This window comes from Monodon monoceros, unplaced genomic scaffold (genome assembly GCF_005190385.1).
Source record: "Monodon monoceros isolate NGI ecotype Baffin Bay Population unplaced genomic scaffold, NGI_Narwhal_1 Super_Scaffold_3, whole genome shotgun sequence".
Taxonomy (NCBI): domain Eukaryota; kingdom Metazoa; phylum Chordata; class Mammalia; order Artiodactyla; family Monodontidae; genus Monodon; species Monodon monoceros.
Window position 1 is genome coordinate 6001077 of NW_021703780.1, and position 24742 is coordinate 6025818.

At 52.9% G+C, this 24742-nt stretch overlaps 1 protein-coding gene and 1 long non-coding RNA gene across 4 annotated transcripts in view; one reads left to right on the plus strand and one right to left on the minus strand.

Annotated features, from left to right (window-relative positions):
• The first annotated feature begins 5658 nt into the window (after positions 1-5658).
• Positions 5659-22742, plus strand: LOC114907145. Of its 2 annotated transcripts, none has more exons than XR_003796654.1 (4): positions 5659-5729; positions 18777-18889; positions 19007-19170; positions 20515-22742. It is a non-coding gene; the product is annotated as an uncharacterized LOC114907145 (long non-coding RNA). The 2 variants fall into 2 exon arrangements; XR_003796653.1 differs by lacking the exon at positions 5659-5729 and adding an exon at positions 5740-6057.
• Positions 9694-24742, minus strand: part of SSR1 (signal sequence receptor subunit 1) — a 32318-nt gene continuing 17269 nt past the window's right edge. Inside the window, exons 8-9 of one of the 2 annotated variants that reach the window (XM_029242453.1) lie at positions 23075-23138; positions 9694-10313 (exon numbers count right to left, since the gene is read on the minus strand). In XM_029242453.1, the coding sequence (XP_029098286.1) occupies positions 10289-10313; positions 23075-23138 (89 nt within the window). In that variant the 3' untranslated portion in view covers positions 9694-10288. Of the gene's footprint in view, positions 10314-22768; positions 23139-24742 lie in introns of those variants that run through there. The other variant, XM_029242454.1, reaches the window with a different exon arrangement.

Sequence of the window (24742 nt, forward strand, 5' to 3'; positions counted from 1 at the left end):
CAGAATCACAAATTTGGTTTTGGTACTTTTCGCTCCTCTTTGTATTCAGTTGTACAGTACTTCCAAATTCAAAATGAGAAGAAAAGCTGTTCTGTATCAAACCATCTAAGCAATAAATGTTATATTTTAAAAACGGCAGGTTGCCGGTCACATGGCCCGTCCTCTGATTTGCTGTGATCCTGTCAGCTTGTCCCACCCCCAGGCCGCAGCCTGCTGGGGACGGGTCATTGGTGTCCGTGGCCATCGGGGGAAACCTCAGGCCTGCTCGCCGCCAGCTTGTCACCCGTGGCACCCATGAGAGCCTTCGCCCAGGTGGCATCTCCAAAAGCTGCCTCATGCCCTCATCTTGGCTCCCCCAGGGTGGTCTCTTCCGGGGCCGCGGCAGCAGCGGCTCGGTCCTTGCTCACGACCACTGACGCCAGGGGCTGTGTTTCTGGCTAGCTGCTCCCGGGATCCACTTTGTCTTTCCTCCTCCTCCAGCCTGGTTACACGGGATTGAGTTGTCCCCGGGTGGAGAACTGCTTGTAACTCAGAGGAGTCCTGAGTTAGTCTGGACAGGCGAGTGGCCTGGAAAGGATGGCGGCCCCAGGGCTGGGGGACAGAGCAGGTCAGAACCCATGTTTGGGGGATCTGCCATCGTAAAGCAGCAAAAGGGCAAAGTCCCGAATCCTCTAAGCTGGGAGTGTATCTCAAAGCAGCCCTGGAGGAACGGGGAGCTGATTGCAGAAAATGCTTCCAGCGAGTTGACCCTGTTACAGTTCTGAGCGCCAGCAGGACAAGAGTTGATTGCTCCGGCCCTTAAGGCCTCCGGGCCCCCCATACACACAGCAGCCCCAGGAGACAGACTGGCTTTGGTGAGGTCCAGTGAGGGGTCCTGACCGGTGTTAATAAAACAACCAAATGACTCAGGAATGGTTGTAACATAAACAGGCAGCTCACAGGAGACAAGGCCTCGTGGGCGTGGGGTTGCCACTAGCCACTGAGGAGCCACACTTAAGAGCCCCTCCCCTTCCCCGTGGATGGGGTCGTTCCTGGCAGGGAACTGGGACTGCGCGTGGTCAGTGTGAAGGGCAAAGGGGCAGCCCCTGTGGAATAGGATGCCAAAGACGCAGGGTGCAGACCCCAGGGAAATGCCCCTCTGCCCACCAATGTCTGCGTGTGTTGGGTACAACCCCTGGGGGTCTGGGTGATGCTGGAAGAAGGATAGAGGAGGTGAAAGATGGAATTTATCAAAAGAGTAATAAGCCTGTTACTTAGGAAGAGGAGATGAAGTTCATCTGCCCTGTCACCTCCCGTGCTTGGAGTTGTGAGCCAATCGGGGCCCCCTCCCCCTGGGGAATGAGCTGCGGGGCCCTTCCTCCCAGGCCACCTCACCCCCAGGCACCCACCCCCGCCCCAGGCTGAGTCTCCCGTGCTGCTGACCCCGGGCAGACGGGGAGGACTCTCAGGCTGGCTGGCATCCGCTCGCCCAGGCAGCTGTCCTGGAAGAGGGAGGCCGTGGGCACATGCAGAGTGGGCGTTTCTGGCAGAGTTTATATTTTGGCTCTGATGGTGAGTTACATAAGGAGCCTTAGCATCAAGAATGATGGGCGGTGGGGGGGGGGGCGCCGGTCTTCCTTTTTTGTTGTTTTTTAAGATTTTTTTTTGATGTGGACCATTTTTAAAGTCTTTATTTAATTTGTTACAATATCGCTTCTGTTTTAGGTTTCGATTTTTTTGGCCACGAGGCATGTGGGATCTTAGCTCCCCGACCAGGGATCGAACCCGCACCCCCTGCAGTGGAAGGTGACGTCTTAACCGCTGGACCACCAGGGAAGTCCCAAGAGTCATGCGTTTATCAGGTAAACACGTGGGCTTGGGTTTTCTCTTCTGTTGTCTCTTCAGAGAATCCCAGTCAAGCACAGGTGACCCCAGAGAACCACGGGCCATCTCCCCCAAGGCCGTGCTTCACCTTCTGCTTGCTCCCGTTAGAAACCCCCTTCGCGATTTACCATCCCTATTAGAAGATGGGGAACTGAAAGGAGTTTATGTTTAAAAATCAGTTTTACTTTTGTAGCTGTCAAAACATGGATAAGGCCTTGAACTGGATGGAGCTTTGGGGGTGTTTTGCTTGTTTTTTCCCAGGATCCAGTTACCCCGACGGTGCCTTTACTCAACAAGGTGTAGCCTGGGCCGCTGCTGTGCACCTGGCACTGTCCTCAGCATGGAGAACACAGTGAGGAAAAAGACAGAAGACTCCTTTCCCTGCGGAACGAAGGTTTGTAACAGTGGGAGACAAACGGACTAGACCAGGAAGATACGGAATCAAGGCAAGTCCAAGGGAAGAGGAGCCACGAGGGGGCGCAGTGACCTGACAGGTCTCAGGACATCCAGCACTAAGAAAGTCACTCTCCCAGACCTGCCGAGTCAGACACCTGCGTGGGAGGGTGTGAGGGTCTGGTCCCCACCTCAGCGGGAGGGAGGCGAAGCCCAGGCCGGGTGTTGGACTGTGTGGATTCTGGGCCCTTCTGGCGTCTCCTCCCACCAGGCACTGCTCCAGCCACAGCCTGAACACGAGCCACCCAGAAATCTCGCTTGAGTTTCTGCATTGGTGCCCGACTCTCAGATTCCAAAGGCTCCTTGAAGCGGCCGAGGAGTGAGAAGGGCCCTCCAGCGCACGGCCCCGCCGCCAGCTCCTCGCCTGGGTGCCAGGCCGCCTGGGCCCCCTTTCCACCAGCAGCTCCCGGGGAGGCTGGGACCCGGGGAGAGGACCGGGTTTATTTTAAACTTGAAATTGAAGGTTACTCTTTAACGATGACAAAACAGGCCCCTCCAATTCTCGGCTGCCAAGTCAGTGTCCTAAATAAGAAACCAGCGGGCACTCCTTTCCCGTTTTGCTTTTCGGGGAAGGAAGCCACAGCCCAAGGAGGGAGGGAGGTACCTGCCTGGCTGCGGGCAGCCTCCACCTCGCCCGCAAGAGTCAGGGAGGCCAGCGAGGCTGCAGCAGCTCCCCAGCCTGCCTTGGTCCAGGGCCGGGGGCGGCTCTTTTAAGTAAAAGTTTGGAAAATTTGGGAGCTGCAGGAAAATATGAAGAAAAAAGTGAAAGCGGTCATCTTGCCTCTCAGCACTGTATTTATTGAATGCTGCCGTTTTAGTCGGGCCCGACTTCCATTCCTTCCTCGCTCTCGGACATGTTTATACAGCACGTTGCATGTTGCAACTTGTTTTCCTGTGGGTTTTGTCTCTCATCTTCACCCACGTCCAGTGAACTGGGAAGGAAAAAAAAATCCTTATCGCCTTGGAGCAGAGACGAGGGTGAAATGACTTGCCCAGGTCAGCTGGCTAATGGGTGGCCTTGTTAGAATGAAATTGCCCACCAGAAAAATGTTAAAACGGAAGGTGGGTGCCGTGGGGGTCTGTGATGCTGTGCGGTGTCCACTGAAACGGCAGTTACAGAAAACTGGGAGCACCTGCTTCTCAGACGTGGAAGAAGATGCGATGTGGGTGCTGCCCATGTGTTCCCAAGGTTACTCAGTGCATTCCTGACTGTTCCAGCTTCTTTGCTGCAAAGCAAGTGACACCAGAACTTAGGGGCAGGATTCTGTGGGTGGCAGGGCTCTGCAGGTCTGGCTCATCTCTGCTCCACAAGGCGTCTGCCGGGGCAGAACCTCCAATACGGGAGGCCCTTCAGCTCCTCGGTGTGGACAACCCACGCCCACTAAAGAGAGTTCCTGGGTCGCTCGTTAAAAATTCCGGACCTACTGATTCAGAAATTTTTCTCAGGAGGGAATTCCCAGAGAATTCTGAAGCCCAGGAAAGTTCGAAAACCACTGTCCCAGGAATGACAGACAGTCTCGGGCTCCTGCCCGTCGGCTGTGCCGTCAGGAACACCGAGGCCGTCGTCTGGGCTGGAATAACTCTGAAATCTAGGAAATGCGCCAGCACCTTCCTTCCAACACCCCGCCTGCCCTCTTCTCTAGCCCGTGTAGCTACCCACCCACCTGTAGCGGCACAAGGACCCCACCTCACCCGGGAACCAGGCCCCGGCCCAGGAAGCGAAGCTGCGTGAGTGCTGCATGGGCCCGACCGCAGCTCTGAGTTCTGAGAGCAGGCGCCTCCCTCCTGGACCTCCGGGTCCCTGTCTTCTGATACCTGCTTGTCCCTTCGCCAGAGCTGGCCGGCAATTGCGGGACCCGGAGCAAAACGAAGACGTGGGGTTGTGGGGGGCCTTGTTCGAAATGCAGGGAGAGCCTTTCTCCTTTCCTCTCTCTCTCTCCTCCCCACCTCCGTGGTGTTTCTTGTTTGCTGTTTAAGATGGTCTCCCTCGGGCACGGGGACCCTGGCGGGGGGCAGGTGCGCCCAGGCGCCCGGGGCCTCACCGCAGCCCCTGGGCGGACCATACACACACCCCGCGTCCCGACCAGGCCTCCCCCAGGACCAAGGGGCCGCGGTCTCCGGGGGACGGTGGGGAGCCGGCGTCCACCGGGACGGCGGGAGATGGCTAGAGGCATCCCCAGAGCTGCCCAGTCCCGCTGCCCTAAAGCAACACCTGCCTAAGCACCCCCCACCCCTCCCCAGGGGCCCAGAACCCAGGGCTGTGTGTCAGCCGACTGGCCGCGGGTCGCTGGCAGCTGTCCCCCAGCCTCAAGCGCCCACTTATTTCTCCCCGGGCTCTGCACAGTCGCAGTGGCCGGGGGCTGCCCGCCGTCCTGCCGTGTCCTCCACAGCCCAGCCCCACCCCTGGTGACAGCCGGGCTCTGCCCCGGGTGGCCTGTGCCCTGTCCCCCGGGACGCCGTCCTCCCAGCTCTGGGCCTCAGGGCCCTACCAGGCAGCAGCAGGGCCGGCGGCCTGGCCCACGTCCTTCTGGAATCTTCCAGATCATTCCCACCTGCTTTCCCTCCCCGCTCACCAGCACCAGGGCCCAGCCCTGCTCCCCCTGAGGTTAAGTGCTGACTCTCCAGAGTTTGGATCCTGCCGGAGAAGGTGGGGCTAAAGGTGCCCACATGGTGACCCTGAGTGAAGGGACGAGGGGCCCGTCAGCCTCAGTGGGACTGGATCCTGGAAGCAGAGGCAGCGGGGTGTGGGCAGAGGTGGGTGGAGGCGTGGCGTGAACAGGAAAGGAGGGAAGCACCTCATCTTTACTGAAACTGAATTGCGCCCGAGCCAGTTTTTCCTGTTTTTTTTTTTTTCCTTAAGACTAGTTTTAGGTTCACAGCAAAACGGAGAGGAAGGTTTTACTCTCTGTCCCCACCGGCCCCATCCTCACATCCGCAGCACGCCGGGGCGGGGGGCGTCCACTACAGCGGATGAGCCTGCACGGCCCCTGTCCCTGTCCCCCGGAGGCCGCGGTTGGCACGAGGGCTCCCTCTCGGTGGCGGACGTCCTGTGGGTTTGGACAAACGTCCACGACGTGGATCCGCCATCACAGTAGGTGACAGACTAGTTTCACTCCCCCCAAGTCCTTGGTGCTCCACCTTGTCATCCCCCCCATACCGCAGGGGTTTTTTAAGATTTTGTTTAATTGGGGGAGAAAGAAAGGAGCCAGAAAGGCGTGCGGATTGGCTTCCAGGAGGTGAGCTTCCCGACGATATCACGCTGATCTCCAGCCCCGGAGGGAGGCTGGAAGCAGGGCGGGGCGGGGCGGGGCGGGGCGGGCGGGGTGGGGAGGGCCCGGGAGGCACGTGGTGGGTGGGTCCCTCCTTCCTTCGCTCAGGCATCACCTGCGGGCGCCCGGGGCCTGCGGAGCCAGGTAGGAAGCCGCAGGGTGAGGGAGGCGCAGACTCCGCTGCCCCGGGGTCTGGGGGGCCCGGGGGGGACGGAGGCGCAGGCCAGTCGCCTTCGGAGGGGACGACGCCGTTGAGTGGCCCGGGCCGGGGCGCTGGCGGGGACAGCGAGAAGCGCACGTGAGCCCGCGGATTAGAGCCCGTGGTCGAGAGCGCGGTCCTGGAGGCAGGAGGGGGTCGATGAAGGTCGATTGTCGGATCAGAGCTGGTTCTAGAAACATCCCGCGGCGGAGCGCAGGGCGGAGCGGAGCTGGGAGGCCCAGGGAGGAAATGGCTGAAGTCGTCCGGACCCAGGTGAGGGGGTTGGAGGGGGATGGAGGGGTGCAGCGGGGCGCGGGCGCCGCGGGGGGACGAGGCGCCGGGGTGCGGGTCGGGGCGGCCACCATGGCAGCCGGGGGGCCGGCCAGGTGCTGGTCGCTGGGCCTGGAGGCCGTGGGCTCATCTTGTTCGAGGAGCCTTTGATGGCAAAAAGGGACAGAAGCCAGCTCGGACCGGCTCATGCAGACATGGGACAGTGTTAGTGGCTGCACCGGGAGGCCGGGAGGGCTCCTGGCGCTTGGCGGTGCAGGCACCCCAGGGCCGGTGCTAGAGCCGCCTTCTCCGCGCTCTGACCCCCGTCCGCCCCCCTCCTGTTCCCCAGCTCAGCCACTCCGCTGCTCCTTTTCACCAGGGACCCGGGAGTGACTCGTTCTGGCCGGAGCCTCATGCCCACCTCTGGCTCACATGCCAGTATTGGAGCAGAGGGCCAGTCGGCTGTCCCTGAGCTGCCCGGATGGAAAGTTCCGCAGAGGAGGACTTGGGGGTGGGGCTGTCGCCAGGAGCAGGGGGAGTTCGCGGGGCCCACTGCGGGCGTCCAGTGGGCAGGCATCCAGGTGGGGCGTCTGCAGCTCAAGGCACAGGGGAGCGCTGCAGCCGGATTTGAGTTGTGTAGGAGCTGAAGCTCTGGGGATCACTGAGGTCATTGGGGAGGGGGAGAGAGAGAAGAAAGGGGGTTCCAAGCAGCTTTATGGGGTTACCCCTGGGGCAAAGAAACCACGCTCCCTGTGCCAGCAGAGCCGCGAAACCTGGCCGTGCAAAAAGGTTAACCTACTTCGCGCTGAAGCCTGGTGGGGGCGGTGTGTGTGTGTGCGCACGCGCGTGTGCGTGCGTGCGTGCGTGTGTCTGTGTGTGTGTGTGTGATCAGGAAGGGCTCACAATCAGCCCGTCTCTCGATAGCAAACACCTGTCTCTTCCTCCCTGTGCCCACCGTCGCTCGGGCCCACACACCCGATGGGGCACCCCCAGTTGGGCACTTGCTTGGTTCTTTTTATATGGTGGAATGTATTTGTCCTTTTTCCCCATTTCTTTTGTTTAGCTGAGCTGTGTCTCCTCAGCTAGACTGGAGGACGCGTGGGGCAGTTATCCTGTGTCCCCTCCAAATCTCAACCCGGCGCCTGCACGTTGGGGTGTGCGTTTTGCAGATGGGGACAGAGCCCGGGTGGGCAGGCCCTGTGGCCATATTGTCTGGGACACAGTTTTGGGTCTCATCCGTCAAGCAGGTCAGCAGCGCCAGGACTGGGGCTTCTGCCCGGGCCACGTGGACATGCGAGTTCTCAGTGAATGAGCCCATCCACTGGCGGGGGGCAGGGGGCATATGCTGTGGCTCCGACCTTCGCAGGTGCTGCACGTGGCAGGCCGGGCTTCTCCCTGGGCGGCTCATTACCGTCACCTGGGGACTGTTCCAGCTGGCGATGGGGCCTCACCTGAGGCCCATTAAACAGTCTCTGGGGGTGGGGCTCCACGCGGAGAGTTTTTAAAGCTCCCCGGAGCTTCCTACTGTGCCGAAGGCTGGACCTGCCCAGCCTAGGGTGTCCTGAGGGCGACACAGGGACAGCTGATGGGATTCGGAGCCAGACAGACCTGGGTTCAAGTCCCAGCCCCACGGTGACTCGGCTTCTCTCGATATGATGTCTTTATCTCCAGAATGGGTGTTAAGTGCCCATTTCCCAAAACATCAGGTACCTACAGAGCTTCAAGTACATAGAAGCCACCTAAAATAATAGTCCCCAGGCCTCCCTGAGACCTGAGGCCTTCACCGAGTAGACCCTCAGCTTCTGTACCAGGGACATGTGGGGAGAGGGAGGCCCCTTCAAGGGTGCCATGACCGGGGCAGTGGCAGCCGTAGTCACACGGAGCTGGGGACGGAAGAGCCTTCCTCCTCCTTTTAATTATAGAGGAAAGGATTCATAGTCTCCCGGACGTGACCTCTGTGAGTGCTTCCACACACTACACAAAATTGTCATCCATCATCTATCCGTTTGGAGACTTTCCATTTTCTGAAAGGCAGCGGGGACCCTGAGTCGGGGAGGGGGCATCGCAGCTGGGACTGCTGCTGCCAAGCCTGCGCCGCGTCCCTCCCTCCGACAGTGGCTCCCCACCTGAGCGCTGGCCTGGCGGGGCCTGGGCTCCTCTGCGGTCCGCGAGGAGCCATCGAGGGAGGCGGGAGACGCAAGAGGCCCAGTGCGTGGGTGAGGGGCGCTCGCTGATGAGGGTCCTGGTTTGCCTTTGGAGTCCCAGGGGTGCTGGGCAAGGCCTTCTGCATTGTCACACTGCAAGGTTGGCGTCGGCTGGGAAGCTCTGGGCCCAGGGTTTAATTTTGTGTTGATACTAGAGTTAGAGGCTCACCAAAAAGCTGCTTAGAAATCTAAAAATTTCTGCAAATGCTACATGTTTATCTGAAGATAAAGCTAATTGGACCACGAGGAAAGGAAGGGCAGCTTCAACTTGAGAGATGGTACTTAGACGATCAAAGCCCTTAACCATGTATATGATCAAGGTCATAGCTAAGGAAATACTGCCTGTTATGGGCTGAATTGTGTCCCCCCCCAGCGCCTTGGAATGTGACCGTATTTGGAGAGGGGCCTTTCAAAGGGTGATTAAGTTAGGGTGACCCTAATCTGATCTGACTGGTCTTCTTATAAGAAGGGGAAGTTTGGACCCAGACACCAGGGATGTGTGTGCACGGTCCGTGTGAGGACACGGGGAGAAGATGCCCATCTATGTGCCAAGGAGGGGGAGGCCTCGGGAGGAACCAACCCTGCTGACGCCTGGATCTCAGACCTCCAGCCTGCCCGGCTGGGACCCCTGGGCAGCGTGGCTCGGGTGCCTCACTTTCAGATCCGGGAGCACCAGGTATTTCGTGATTGTATTAAGCACCGTGCTCCTGGGCCTGAGACCTAGGATGGGTGTGGAGAGAAGGAAGGTGCATCTGGTCATATCCGAGTGCCCCAAAGATCACGACTGTCTGCTCCCCAGAGCCTGAGAAGAGCCATGGGGCTTCCTTCGCTCTGGCTGGAATCTTCCAAACCTGTGTCCCAGCTGCAGCCTCACCCACCGGGGAGCTTATCAGCAAAGCAAACACCTAGACTCCAGGGCGGAGGCGCAGTGTGGGAGAGAGTTAGCAGGTCAGGGGGGCCGACGTGCTCTGAAGTGTCTCTTGGCTCCTGAATGACCCCGACTCACCCACCCCCTGAAAAGCACTGCCTGGCCCCCTGTCACCCCCTCCCCTCAGCGAGTCTCAAACTTTGAATCCACCTGTAGAGTTTGTTTGAAAATGCAGATCCCTGGGCCAAGCTCCCCGAGACTCTGCTGTAGGTCTGGGGGATGTTCCAGGTGATTCCACACGTGAGGTTTACGGGCCACCCCTGAGATGCGCTTCCTCCGTGCGAGTGTGTCTCTGCACGTCCCCCCTGCTCTGCTATTGCAGGCTCAGCTCAGAGCATCTCCCCCGACAGTCCCACGCCTCTCGTGCCCCCCTCCCAGCCCACCCCCGGCCCGGCATGCTCTTGCCACACAGTTACGGCCTGGCCGGTGCAAAGACAGGAACCAGGGACGGTCCTGTGCATCCCTGACCCCCGGGGCCTGTCACTCAGCAAGAGGTAGATGCTTGTCGGTAGCCTTTCAGTTCAATTTATTTCCATCCAATTCGATTCAGTGCAGTTCAACTCAATTCACGTCAGCATAAGAGCCTGTTGTGAGCCCAACACACAGACGCGGGCCTCCGCTTGGGGGAAGGGCCCCGTCACCTGGATGCGTGCCCACACGAAGCATCACTCATCTCTAGGCACCAAGCCCTCCCCGCCCGGCTCGTCTCTGAACATCCGCTAAGTCGACACCGGCGGCCGCTAAGGTGTGTGTTCCAGCCACCACGTCACGGGCTGGCATCCTGCCCGGGTCACCGTCCCCATGACGGGGAAGCGCAGGCCAAACGGAGGACCCGGCGGCGTGGGTCCGCGGGTTCACGCGTCCTCGCCGGTGGGGACGGTGGCCCATCCTCCCGCGGGCAGAGGCCGCTGAGCCCTGCCACGCAGCCAGCCCGGCGGTGGCTCCTCCGCAGATCCCGCCAAGGGGTCAGCGCCGTCCCAACCTTCACAAGGAGCAGAACGGGGCAGGAGGGAGGCCAGCGTCTTTCTGCAGCAAGCAGCTTCGGTGGCGGGGCCCTGCCCGCATGGCAAGGGATGGCAGCGCTGCGGGAGGGCTGGTGACATCAGTGCGCCTCCCCCTTCCTGCGTCTGAAACAACAAAGGGAGATGGTCAGCTCCTGGGCGGCCTCCCTGCGGGGTCGGGGGCGCCGGGAGGCCGGGGAGAATGACACTTCGTGCTGCTTTTTCGGGTCCAGATGCCTCTCAAGAAAAAAGCTCCAGAAAATCCCCTTCCTCCCACCCCGCCCCCCATGAAGAAACAAACGGAAAAGTCTCGGATTGGGGTCCAGTTTCTAAAATTAGTCTATTCTGCGACTCCCAGAAGAAATCTTTATTGGGATTTAGTCAGACTTTCATGCTCTGAGTGAGAATCCGGCATGAAACGAAGCCCGAAGCGTAGCCATGCTCCAGGCGTAAAGCAGAAACGCACCCAGGCTCGTCCGGAGATTTGGAGGGCTCTGCTTTGTAACTAGAGCGGCTCCCGGAGAGCCTCACTCATTCTTTCATTCACTCAGCGGACCTTTGTGGAGCACCCGCTCTGTGCCAGGTCTGGACTGGGAGCCCGAGGGAGGGCAGGGCGGCCGGTACCCGGGGCGTGATGGTCCAGGCCGCTGACCTAGCCCCGGTGCCGGGCGTGGGGAAGCTTCCCTCGAGGAGGAGGGGCCGGGAAAGCACGCAGGGCCCCACCTTTGCCCACGGTCCGCACCCACGTCCCAGGGACGGACAGGAAGGGCCGGGAGCCCTGCCGCGTGGCTCCTGCCGAAAGGGCGTGACCTGAGCCCAGTCACGAGGACGCAGCACACAAGGCCCAGCCGCGGACACGCGGAGTTACCGGCCCGCACTGCCTCAAGGCGCCCGTGTCCTGAAAGGCCGAGGAATCGTCCAGACCCAAGGGGACCACAGACACGTGACAAGTGCACGGAACGCGTGAACCCGGACGGGCTCCCGAGGCAGGAGGACGGGCCGGGGGCGGTGCTGGGCCAGGTGCCGAGCGCTGGCCGTGGCCTGTGGCTTGGCAGTCACTGCAGCAGTGTGGCTTGTCCCCCGGTCAGAGAGCGTGCCTGTTCCCGGGAGGGGTCAGGGACGGTGCGCGTCTCATGCAGGTGTGTCCGTAGCGAAAGTCAGCAGTTGAGGGTCTGGGTGAAGGCGGAGGGTGTGGGGGAATTCCTTTGCAGTGTTTCGCAGCTTCTCTCCAAGTTCCAAACTATGAAAGTTAAAGGCAGCTCCCAGACTCGGTGCCGACAGGCAGGTGAGGGCAGGGCACTGGCGCCCCCGTGTAGGCGGAGGGCGGGCGTGCGAGGCTGGGGGCGGAGACGGACCGAGCAGCTCAGCGGGGGCGGTGCGGGCTTGCGTTCAGAGGTCGGACGGAGACGCGCAACAGAGGTTTGGGTCCGGCTCCTGCAGGCCGTGGGAGGGACCGGGCCATCGCTGAGGGTCCCGGTGGCGCCTCGTGGCCGGGGTTCGGGGAACTGGACCAGCGGTGGCACCGCAGGCACGGCCACCACGTGGGCGCCGCGTGTGTCCCCTGCTCACCGACCGTGGGGAGCCCACCCACTGGGGACCAGTGGCAGGGCCGCGTCCCACCACCATTTTCAGTTGGCCTCAGGCATCCAACACGAGAGGAGACAACGGTGGGGGGGGGGCGGTGAAGCAGCCCCATTTCTGTACAAGGACGGGGGGGCCACTCAGATCCAGCCTGACACCACTGGCTGTGGCGCGTGCACTGTCCTGCCACAAGCTAGTCCGGGGCTTCCCGAGGGCAAGCAGGGCAGGCCGGCTCACCGCTCTGCAGCCAGCAGGACCATCAGGCGAGACCCAGACTCTCCTGGCGACTGTTTTGCAGTGCAGTTGTGGGAGCACCGGTGGCTGGTATTAAAATGCAGATTCCTGGGCGCCGGCCCGGAGCGGAAATCGGCCGCTCTGGCCACGGCGCCCTAAGCAAACCCCCCCTCCTCCACTCCCAATCCTACGGGCAGCAAGGTTGGTGACTCCGCCTAAGAGCAAGAAATAACTGTTGAAGTGGCTCGTTTGGAGGGAGAAGGAATGGCAATGATTTCATCCTTTATCTCAAGCAATCATTTTGGACCCTTTAATTTCCATTATTCAATAAAATAGGTAAAGATTTAAGTGGGCAGACAATTCCCATCATTTTAATAAAGGCACTGTTTCCTTGGGAAAAAATTAGGTTGAGGTAGTTATTATTACTTTGTACTTGAGCCTGGATAAAAGATTTTTGACAAAGGAAGGAGTGATAGAGGTCTTCACACACACACACACACACACACACACACACACACACACACACGAGACAGTTGTAAGGGAGAGAAAGCAGATTTTTTAAAGATGATCTGGAAGGCAGAACTAGGACACAGACCACAAGGCAGTCGATCTGGGCTCCAGCGAGAACTGTCTGCTAGCTGAGCTGTCCAAAGATGGGATAGGCCACCTGGCCAGGTGGCCAGAAAGCTGGCCTAGATGACTCTGGATTCTTTCCAGCTCGAATATTATATGAGGCTCTATTAAGTACAGGAAAAATATCAGGACCACACCTTTTAAACAGAATTTCACAGTTCTAGGGAAAAAAAGTTGATAATGATGGTGTTCAGTTGGCTGACAAATGAACATTGTTTATGGAATGAGGAAAAAAAATACATTCCTAGTAGTGAAAATTAGGTTACTCTGGGCCAGGCACTGGGATCAGCTTTCTTTTCGCATGCAGTATCTTTAACAAATCCAACCAAACACTTGGCGTATAGTGAGGGCTTTACATTCATTGAACGTTAATAACTAATAATTTTAGTTACAATTATCCCCATTTTAGAGAAGAAGAAACAGGTGGGACCAATTAGGTGACTTGTGTAAGATTGCTAAGTGGGTGAGTCTGGATTCAAACAAGGGCTGTTAACCATCATACTCCTGTCCAATGAGAGGAAGTATTTCACGAGTGCACGTATGTGTGTGGACATGACGCAGGCAGAGCAGACGGGCAGTGGCTTTGTCTGAGACCAAGTTTCTCTTGGGAGACAAGGCTCCAGAGAGCACGTGCTGTGTGTGGCCAGCTCTCCAGGTGACATGATCACTCAGCTGAATCCAAGTCACTTCACTGACGTCTTAGCAAAAGCAGTTATTTTCACTTTAGTCCCACGTTTGGTTTGGGGCGGGGGTGGAGCACAGGATGCCCAGGCCGGTGGGTTGCAGTGTCTGGAGTAGTTGGCTTGCTTTAGGGGAGGACAACTCCTAAGTCTTTCTGGCGATGCCTTGGGAGTGAACCGTCGCGGCTGTACCACCCGTGTGCAGCAGAGGGCAGCAGAACACACCCGCGCAGACAGGTTTCGGGGGCCTGGGAGTTAGGGTTCTGCTTTAAAATGTTTCCCTGTCATTTGGAGGATTCTTGCAGAGGAGGAATACTACTGATTTAAAGTTATGATGCAAATAGTGAACTATTCCCTTATAAGAAAATTAGCAACTTTTTTTTTTAGTCTTAATGACATAGCTAGCCTCCTGACTTGAAACTCTCCTTTCGGAGCTGTCACCTCTGATAGCTTATCTCATTGTCTCAACTTGACATAATTTGCCAAGCTTGGATTATACGTTTAACGAAAACTATTTAAGGTTACAGTTCACTCACGATTGGGGAACTAACTTGACTGTGTGAAGCTCGGCTGTGACACCCCTATTGTTTCACTTCCTTGTTCTGGAACTCGCCCACGGGATTTCACTTGAGCCACCTTCCCGGCAACTCCTGGGCACTCGCTCGCTTGCCAGTTTCCTTGGCTCTGTTTGGTAAATGCCTCCTGGTGGAGCTGCAGCCCCGGTCCCTCCCTAGAATCCTCACTGCGCACATGAGGCCGGCAAGTCGACCTCCTTTCTCCAGGGGTTTCAGTGAATGGGGACTGGGCGGCCACCGAGAGAACCTCTGTATTACGAGGGAGGCAACAGAATTCTGTGAAGGCTCTGGACACAGACCAGCCTGCGTTCCAGTCTCAGCTTTGCCACTTCAGTCAACCGCGTCTCAGTACGTCATTGGACTCGTACATTGTTTCCTCATCTGTAAGACGGGGGGTGTTACCTACGTCACTGCAGGGCTGTGAGGTTAGCTCGTATTTATTAAACACCTACCACATGCCAGGTACCATCCCAAGGCTTGGGGACCCAGTAACTGGAAATTCTTGCTGTCACGAAGCTTAAGCTTCGAAAAGGGGGTGACGGGCAGCAGAAGGGCCAGGGAGCGGGGAGGGACGAGGCCGACGCCCAGGGTGGTGCGAGGCGTCGGGAGGCAGGCGCCCTTGACGACGGAAGGCTGCGGGGAGCGCCGATGCAGGGGGGCGTCTGGGCAGAGGGAGTCACTGCCACGGCGGGGGGTGGGGCCGTGTGGGCACCAGGGCTGGGAGGGCCGGCAGTGCCGAGCACAGGCTGGCACAGGCCCAGATGGAGATGCAGGTGGTTTATTAATGTGAAGGCGTAACAGATGAGAAGCAAACCTGGGTGCCGTCCAAGGAAACATCTTTTGAGGATTTTCTACCAATCTGTCTTGATTTTCTCTGAGTATGTAAAGCGACAGAAACATCTTAAGTTTTCGAATGGGCTCACTTTCTTTCTGGGCTACAGCCAAGCTGCCCACAGCCATCGCGATTATTATACTCATCGTAGGAGGCTCAAATAAATTTAACACTTATATTTCTTCCATTCTAAAATATAAGCACATTACAAACACTTGGAAAAGGAAAAAGAAATCCACCACTCTACCACAAAAGCTGCTCTAGCATTTTGTGTATTTCTTTTCAGACTCTGGACTAATCTGAAATTTACTGAATACTGAGTGTTTCAAGCATATTGTAGAGGAGAAATTAAAATGCTGGTTCTCACTGCCCTAATATTTTTTGATTCATTTCCTTTCAGCAAAGACTAAAAATATTACATAGTTATGCACAGAGTATGCACAGACTATGCACAGCTTCTAATCCAAAGTTCCTGTTTCTATGAAGAACACATTAATTCAGCTCTACCACTTACAACAAAATCATGAAAAGAAGGAAATGTTCGGTACTGACTCAGTGATATACTGATGAAGTTAAATCAAAGAGGCATCTCTGCCTACTTAAAAGCGTTTAAACGGTCAGAGTATGCAGCCTCTAATTACTGGGAACCGAAACTTAATATGCGCACACGTGTGTGTGTGTGTGTATGTGTGTCGGGGGGGGTGTCTTATGACCATCATTGGAAAAGTCTAAAGAGCTCACAGCCAAACAGCACATGTAAAGCTCATCTTAAATCTTCTTCATTCTAAGACAAAACTTGTTACTTGAAATGTCTAAATACAAATTCCAGAGGGAAATTAAGATCAAGATCGTAGCTTCCTTTCTTTGCTTAATATTTTAGATGCACTTTGTGCTTCGCAAAGACGAAGACGTAGCAGTAAAATGCACTGGCGCTTTACAAATCTTTTTGTATTGAACGCAAATCCTTTCAAGATCAGCCTTAATTAGGGATATGCAAATAAAGAGATGCGTTTAGGGGCTTCCCTGGTGGCGCAGTGGTTAGGAATCCGCCTGCCAATGCAGGGGACACGGGTTTGAGCCCTGGTTCAGGAAGATCCCACGTGCCGTGGAGCAGCTAAGCCCGTGCGCCACAGCTACTGAACCTGCGCTCTAGAGCCCGCGCACCTAGAGCCGGTGCTCCAAGACGAGAGAGGCCACCGCTGTGAGAGGCCCGCACACGGCAATGAAGAGTAGCCCCCGCTCACCGCAACTAAAAAGAAAGCCCACGCACAGCAACGAAGACCCAACGCAGCCAAAAATAAATTTTTTTTAAAAAAAGATGCGTTTGAAGACGAGTTTAGGCAGTAGGTTGGACCAATGGAAATAACCAAGAAAAAAGGGTGTTCTTGGGTTTACCAAACTGGAAAAACTGATTTCCAGATAACTCACTGAGCAGGAACTTTTCTCACATGTTTCATTAACTAGTCAGTCCTAAAGGTGGCCAGATAACTTTCTCACAGTCACCAGATAAAACCCACACTGCAGAAGAACGTTTTGTCATAAACAGCCTGACTAAAATACACTGCCCGCTAGAATTAAAATAGCAAACACCCAAGACCTCTTGCAGCGCAGTAGAAAATGTAAAAAGAAGGGAGGCTTTTGAACCAGCGGTATTTTTGCCTATACTGAATAGACTCGGACTTCTTTAAAGTTCTTAAGTTGTTAAGATTTTGAAATGGAGAGAACTGAAATCTAATTTAATTCATAGCAGAGGTGAATTAGTAAGAATGTATTAAATACTTAAAGGGCAAATCACTGTACCTGGTGGGCCTCTTGAAGATTTAATGTTGGATAAACAGGAGTCATGTTACTGAAGAAGGACAAGAAGTCAGATGGAGAGATTCATGGAGGAAATAAACCTATCTGTGCCTTGTCGGTTTGGGGTTACGGTAAAACATTTAAGTCAAAGTGAATCACGGGCAGTTAGAAGGGCAGGGGGGATCCAAGGGCCGGCGTCCAGGGGCTAGACGCACAGCTCAAGGCCCGGGGAGCGGACACGCACAGGCTGGCGAGGAGGGAGCAGGGATCCCAGGAGAGGCCTTTGGGGCAGAAGCTGGGTTGAAAAGCAGAAGACTGAAGGCCCAGTGAAGGGGAAGCCAGCAGAAGACTGAAGGCCCAGTGAAGGGGAAGCCCGAAGCCCAGGAGGACCGGAACCGGAACAGCCAGAGGGGCAAGAGGACACGCCGGACTCTGGACGGGAAGGTCTCCGCCCAGGGGCACGGGAGGACAGAAGCCGGGACGAGGGGACGGAGGCCAGGCCGGGAGTCTCCCGAGGAGCTGCAGACGGGACTTGGTGCCAGGAACAGAGGCGCCCCGGGCAGCGGGCGCGGGAAAGCCCTCGAGGCACAGACACGGCGGGGCGGCCACGGCCTCTCGCCGCTGGTCCCTGAAAGGAGAGTCTTCAGGCGCCACCAGGTGTGCTGTCCGGGAGGAATGGGACGAAGGCAGGTCCCCCACTGGAGCCACCCTCGCGCCACCGTGCACCCTGCAGCTTCAGGATGGCAGCCTCAGCTGCTCCGGGTCAAGCTTCCACTCCGTGGGGACAGAGGCCACCCCTCGCAGGGGCACATTTTAAAAACGTAGCGGTGCTTTAACTGTGAGACGGTCACTCGGTCATGAACAGGATGAGAAAGTCACGCAAGACTGGAAAGTACTGCAACTCTGACACTGAAGTGCCCGGCGCCACAGGGGCCGCAGGCCTGCTGCCTGCTGCCCGCTCTCCGGGGCGCCGAGGACCCTGCCCCGCGGGCAATGGCGGCGCGTACTCGGGAGACCCGAGCCGGCGGCCGGGCGGTCCCGTACGCTTGACAGGTACCCTGACTTCCACCGAAGGGACCTACCTCAGAGAGGAACTACCAAGCAAATCCTACGTGGCGCGACCAGAACCCGGTAAGGTACCTTGTGCGTCCCCCCACGGTGCAGCCCATCTGCAGGATCCGGACTGGAGCCGGCGGGCTGGGCGGACGAACAAGAAGGCGTGCGGAAGAGGAAGCGTGGCGACCTGACGCGCATCCGCTCCCCAAGCGCCGCTCCCCGCCAGCACGTTCTCACACTCCTTCCTAACGTGCTTTTAGAGCCTGAGCACCTATTTTGACAAATGTGATTCAGATGGATGATCGGACCAATGGGTTTCTGAAAAAACGTCCAGACCGATTATCTTTGGGTGGCTCAGTCTGAGGCTGTAAGAAATTCTGACAGGCGTTTCATAAATGTTGTTTGAACGGCGGGCGATGGCATCACTGGAACGTGTGCAGCCTCCCCAAGTGTTCGGGGAGCTGCGTGTGCAGGCTCTAACGCCCCGGGCAGCCCCGTAACGCTGGTTCATTAGTAGACCCATTATTAGAGCTGGCCCCCTTACATGTCCATCTTAAGGCGTTTACTCTTTCATTAAAGACGAATACTGTTTCACTTTTCTATTCGGTCCGGTTTAACCATCACCCCACAACGAAGCCCGGAAGGCACCACCCGCACCTGCCTTGCGCGCTGCACAGGCTGTTCCCGCAACACGGCGTTCGTGGCAGCACTCACCCACGTGCCAGGCCGTGTCCTCGGCACCTGGTAACCCCGGGGGTCAGGCACCCCAGGCTGAAGCCCAGTGCCTCCAACTCAGAAGAGGGAGCTGGGATTTGAACCCAAGCAGACCGACACGAGTCCATTCGACACCTCAGTCCTATTTCTTTTTGCTAAGTAAACTAGATTTAAGAAGAAAAATCACTTAACGTTGTATTAGGCAAAGGTACGGATCAAACTGGGACTTCCAGGTATTTCTCAATGTAAAAAAACACACCGAGACGCCAGAGATGAGCTGCCTTCTCACCGTCACCACTGGTTCCTGGCCAGGGCCGACTCCGTCCTGATCCCCAGGCCAGCACACCACACACGACCCCAGCTCTCTCTGTTCAACCTCACAGAACTGCCAACAGTAGATACTGGGTTATCAGGAGTCCAGTCCTCTGGAAGAGGGCCAGTGAACACTGGCCCACGTTTTCTTGTCTTCTTCAAACCCTTGCGTTAGGTTTCCACGTGAGGGCTGTGAGCTAGAAGCCGGGGACAAAAGGCCAGCAAGACAAAGATCACGGCCCAGCAGACAGGCCAACGAGACGGGATGAGGTGATCAATCGTTCACAGGTACCGTAACAGAAACCTACGTGAGGGGCAGCAGGGGATCAAGAAGGGCCCAGCCAAATCATCTCTGGCTGTGATTTCTGAACTTTAAATAAGGGCTGTCCTTCCTGTGTTCTCCAGGTGATGCTAGGTTTCCTTTTCAATGCTCCACTCTGCCCTACTGAGGGAAACCGCTGTCTGAATAGGAAGACTCGACAGATGCCTAACCCACTTCCCAGCTCCATCCCCCTGTGTGTGTGTAGCCCAAGAACAGGGAGCTCATCCCTCTCACCTCTAACACGAAGGTGAGTCTTTCAGTCCTTGAAAATTCAATCAAACTAGAAAAGCCACCTTGAAGAAAATGTTTTTAACCGTGATTTTGAAATAACCATGCGGTTATTTGAACTTGCTAGTTGCTGGATTCTAGAAAACCAAGTGTTTGTTTAAGCTGCCCGAATGCCTGGTTTCATAAAGTCTCCATCTTAAACCTGGTGCAGGGAAGAGAGTGTGTAAGATCCAGAGTAAGACGGGTCTGAGTCCAGTCAGTACGAAACCTCGCACAAGCTTCTTAAACTCAGAGGTTTCGGGTTTTCCCACGTGTATAAAACGAACAGTATCACCTTCTTTCAGTGGTTGTTGTGAAGGTTTGTGAGCTGATAGGTGGAAAGGCCCAGTGGAACACAGTACATGGCTGACGTTTAATAAATGAGTTCCTTTCCTACTGCCTTAAAAAAAATAAAAAAGCAGCTAAATGGTACCCAAACCCTGATCATATTCCTTTGATTCCAAAATCTCAAAGAAAAAAAACTCTAAAACTTCAGGTTATGTAATTAACTACTATTTAAGTCCAGCCTTTTGTGGACATGAAAAAGGAGTAAGAGTCCTGAAGAAATTATTTAGATGTTCAGTCCCCAAGTTTTGTTCTTCCCTCCTTTTCTCTTCTAAGGATGATGATCTTACAGATACAGATCAGCCTGACAACAGAACCTACATTCCATTCACTTGAATAACCAGGGTCTTGTTTATGTGTCAGGTTGCTCTTCACTAAGCTGGAGATACTAGTCCAAAGAAAAGTAAGATTTTATTTAATAAAATTAGAGCAAATTTATTTTTTACAGCTTATAAATGATGCCATCCAAAACTGTGGTAAATTACTTCAAGTGTATCTGGAAATGTCTTCAAATGCAACGGTGTAATTTATCAAAATCTTGCAGAAATGATGTGTACTGCCAAGCTCATTGGTTAAAAAACAAATTACGTTATTTAAATGCTCTAGCCAAATAAATTTTCCTTCATCCCAAGGGTATGGAAATCATTGTACCACACAAGATGAATGCTATATAAGGGCCTCACATACTGTTAACATTTGTGTAGTCCTGTACCTCCAAAATAGCACCAGTCATTAAGGAGAGGCCTCAACATCACATCACCACCGTCTGCTTCTTCCCAACAGAGCCAAAACACACTTCCAGGCTCATGAACTGCAAATACACCTTCAGGGCAGTGGCTTTTTAAATTTTTTTTTTTTTACGATCTGAATTTGCCTTTTCCTCCTATCAAAGTCACTATTTTCTGAAGCGTATTTAAAATGAAAAACTTCACTAGAGTCAAGTCAATGATCCTTTCCTTCTGATTTCTGTTTTCCTCAGGCTTCTACTTTGGAGGTACCATTTCCCTCTTCAAGGGGGCAGGAACAGTCTTACAAGTCACTTACTACGTAAGACCATGGAATGAATGATGCAGCTGCACAACCAAGGTGAGATCCATGCTTTATGAACACATTATTCTCACATGTCCCAGTGACAGGTTTAATACACAAGATTCTCAGTTCATTTTACAGACTCTGGAACCAAGTTGTTCAGAAGATGAATTCTGAAACCATAGTTGGTGTAGCAAATTAATATATCAAAACAAATAAAAACTTCAAATATTTACATTTAAAAAAGACATTTAAAAAACAGGCTACTTATTAAGTAAGTGTGCTTGAACAAACCATGTGTGGAATTGAATTCCATTCATTATGGAGTTAGTTTCTGTTAAACACTGACACTACAGAGACCCCTGGCATCTGAGGACTCAAGAATTTAAGTGTTCCCAATCTATGCTAAAAAATAAAACATGACAGATAATTTCCGTGCGCTAATTTGAACCTCAGATATGGAAGGTCTAGTACATATAAGGCAGATTACTCAGGAGTCAGAAGGCCTGGCACTTGTAACTCAGCGTGGCTTTCCCATTGCCTAAGTATCACCAGGAATTCAATAAAATGCTCTGTAGAGGTCATTTAAATTTTTTGATTACACCTTACTTCATTATGTCCTAGTAATTTCACAAATTTGGACATTCACAAAAATGTTTTGAAATATATCGATATTCCTTGAGAAGGTGGAGGGTCTCCTATATTACATCAAATAAAAACCATGCAGTTTCTTAGAGCTCACAGAGCTTTCCAAAATAAACTACTGATCATACAGCCCAATTAAAAACTCAAAACACTTTATATTACAGGTATAGAAAGCTTCTTTAGCTCAGCATCGCCAATATAGCTAATTTGACACCTTAGCCCTACTTCCAAAGCAGTTAACAGCTTTACAGTGACTTTTTTTTTTTTTTTTTTGCGGTACGCGGGCCTCTCCCGCTGCGGAGCGCAGGCTCCAGACGTGCAGGCTCAGCGGCCATGGCTCACGGGCCCAGCCGCTCTGCGGCATGTGGGATCCTCCCGGACCGGGACACGAACCCGTGTCCCCTGCATCGGCAGGCGGACTCTCAACCACTGCGCCACCAGGGAAGCCCTACAGTAACTTGTTTTTATTGTCATTGTCTTTGGCTCAGGTGAGGACTTAAGCAACTTGGAAAGGTTTTTCACTTGTGTTGCTTCATTGTTTTTTGTGTGGGCGGGGGTGCAGGTGGGGATTATAGCAAAGAGGGATCAGTTCATTATAATGAAGACAGATCAGGAATTACACAGCTACTAAAATTTCATTTACCATTATTCCCTTACAGAATGTATGTGGGAGAATATGACTTGCAGACAGAGGGAGAAGCCTTGGATGTGTGCGTACTGTTTACTCTGCTGCTTATCCAGCCTGACAGTAGCGCCAAACTTCATTTACTACCGAGGGCAAGGGCAACTAAGAGGGATTTTATGAAGCCCAGTTAATTTTGGTTCTGATATCTTAAGTGCTTAAAATTTTGGAGTTCTTCAGATTAACTTGAAAAAAAATCAACCACCAAAATACCCCAAAGATTAGATAAAAATCGGTTAACAACTGGTTAACCATTAAAAGTTATCCAACTCTTTAACAGGTTTAGGATTAGTTGGAATTTCGCTTAGTCTGTAGACCAAGGCAACGCTTCTAAAGCAAGATGCTTCTATTAAGGAGAGGAAAATGCTCTCTTAAACAGAGTGGTCTAAAAATCCCAGAGCTTTATCTCTTGGGTCAGAAATAGAACAGTGGACAACTCTTGGGTCAGAACAGTGGACAACTCAAGTTTCCACATATGTACCTTTTTTCTTATAAAAAAAGAGAGTGAAGTTGGTTTTACATATCAAAACCAGAATTTTCATGTTTCACAATTTTGGTGCTAGAGATCCCCAAATTCCTTGAACTTACTTGGGAAGGTTTCGGAAGGTGCGCATTATAGTAAACAGCAGCAAAATACCAAAACAGTTCTACTGCCAAAAAGCAGCTAGGCCGGCTCGTGCCTTTAGAACACTAGTTGTAGAACAGCAACAACATGCAAATTTGTGCCATCAAGCGGGATTTGCGCTATTCTAAAGAAGAAACATTGTTTTCTTTAAAAACAGTCCAAGGCAGGACGTCTACAGTCATACCGGGCAAATGCTGAGTTTTGGGGGAAAATGCCAGAAAATGTCCAAAAGGAAGAGACAAGAGCATTGTATTTAGTGTTCTAAAGGCACGCTTCAGATAGTTCAACAAGGATTCTGGGGAGACCAACTGCTCACATACATACACACACACTCACACAGATTTTAATGGTTTTAAAAAAACCAAATTTGTTACTTTAGAAAAATAAATGCAGTGCATTTTCAGCAATGTTACCGCCACAGACTCTGACTGCTCAGTCCACACATAAGTAGGAGTTGCCTTCTATGGTGATATGGCTTCTCTGCACTAATTCCCATCAGGCCGTAAAACATTAGGGCGGGTTAAGTAAAGACCGAATTGTTGCACAAAGAACATTTACTCATCAGATCCCACCGATCTCTTCTGTGCCCGTTTCCGGGGCAGCCTTCTGGGTGAAGCTTTATCTGGAAGAAAAGAGAAAGTTCTGACTTGCCTGGCTGTCATGTACGTGTTCAATTCAAAAGCATCTTCCTTCAACTTTACCATTAAGAAAACGACGCACATGCAAGAAGACCACCTAATAATAAATGCCTCTTACCTAGCATAGGTTTTTTAACGAACCTTTAAAATAATCCTTCAAGAGGTAACTCAAAATGAAACTCTACATACTTGTAAGCTGCTAAGTAAATCTTAAAAGTTCTCATCACACACAAAACTATTTTTGGTAACTCTGTATGGTGACAGATGACTTACCGTGGTGACCACTTTCCAATGTGTACAAGTTATCTATCATTATGTTGTATACCTGGAACTCATGTGTCATTCATTATACGTCAATTAAATCTTTTTGCAGTTAGGGTGGGAAAAGATCTAATCTTGATCACTGTAATGTTGAAGCTACCATACAAAATGTTCCTGAATTCTACAGCTCAGCATGTTTATACATGATACATGCATAAGTAAACTCTTTACAAATAGCATAAAAATTTTATATTGGTTACAAATTAAATTAAAGACTTAATATTTATAAAGGCAGCACCATGTAGTTTGCATAATTTTTGGTAATTTCATAAATTTACCTGAAATGAGCAGCAGGTTAAAAGAAATTATACAGTACATCAATATTAAAAGCATCCTACACACGTAGGCAGTATCTTTTTACTTTTTTCTCTTATGTTAGAGTCTTAGTGTGGTCCATTAAGCAAAAAATAAACTGGTGGTGAGTTTCTTCCACTTCTATCCAGTAAGGAGTCATCTAGAAGTTTCTTTAAAAAGTGAAAGACTGTCTTCTCTCTGACCATTGTCTTTTTCATATTTTCTAGGAGCACCTAACCTATTAGGAACGTAAGTTCCTTGCAGAATAAGTTACACATTACAATTATTTTTCCAGCTTAAAAAAATATAGAGTAAATGTTTACAAAGAATATTTAGAAGCTAAAAATTCTTTTTAAAAAACTGCTTAAGACTTAATGACTGAAATATCACGTGAGAGCCGGCCTCAGCGCTTTATTAAGTAGGTTGGTAATGATGTGTTTTGGGGGCTCCAGTGCCTAAAGCTGAGAAAAGAAGCACTGTTCTGACAAAGAAAGCCTACAACTTTCATCAAATTTTCAGAAAGGTTCGCCTACGAATTACTGCGTCTTCTACTCCTAAATAATTTTTAAATATAAGCAGCAGCTGAATAATCTTTTTTTTTTTTTTTTTTTTTTCAAAAAATGCTTCACAATCTAACAGCCACCTGTGTGGACACAGCTGTTACTATGGATGTGAGATGGTCATTACTGACTCCCAACAATGTCAACCCCCTGCAGCAGGGCTTTAAATACAGGAATATACAAAAAAGAGCCTCGGAGAACCTGCAAAGCCTGTTCGTCCAACACACATGAATTTCACTCCATCAGGAAGACAGCCGATCCAACTTACCTTAACAGTGAGCCTAAAACCTTCCCCTCCCACATGTCTAGCTCATCAGAGTTAAGCAGCAGACAAACGAGACAGAGAGCAGCCTGGAGTCATCCAGCTTTGGGGAAAATGGCTCCAAATGCCTCAACAGCCTAGAAAGTGGCAT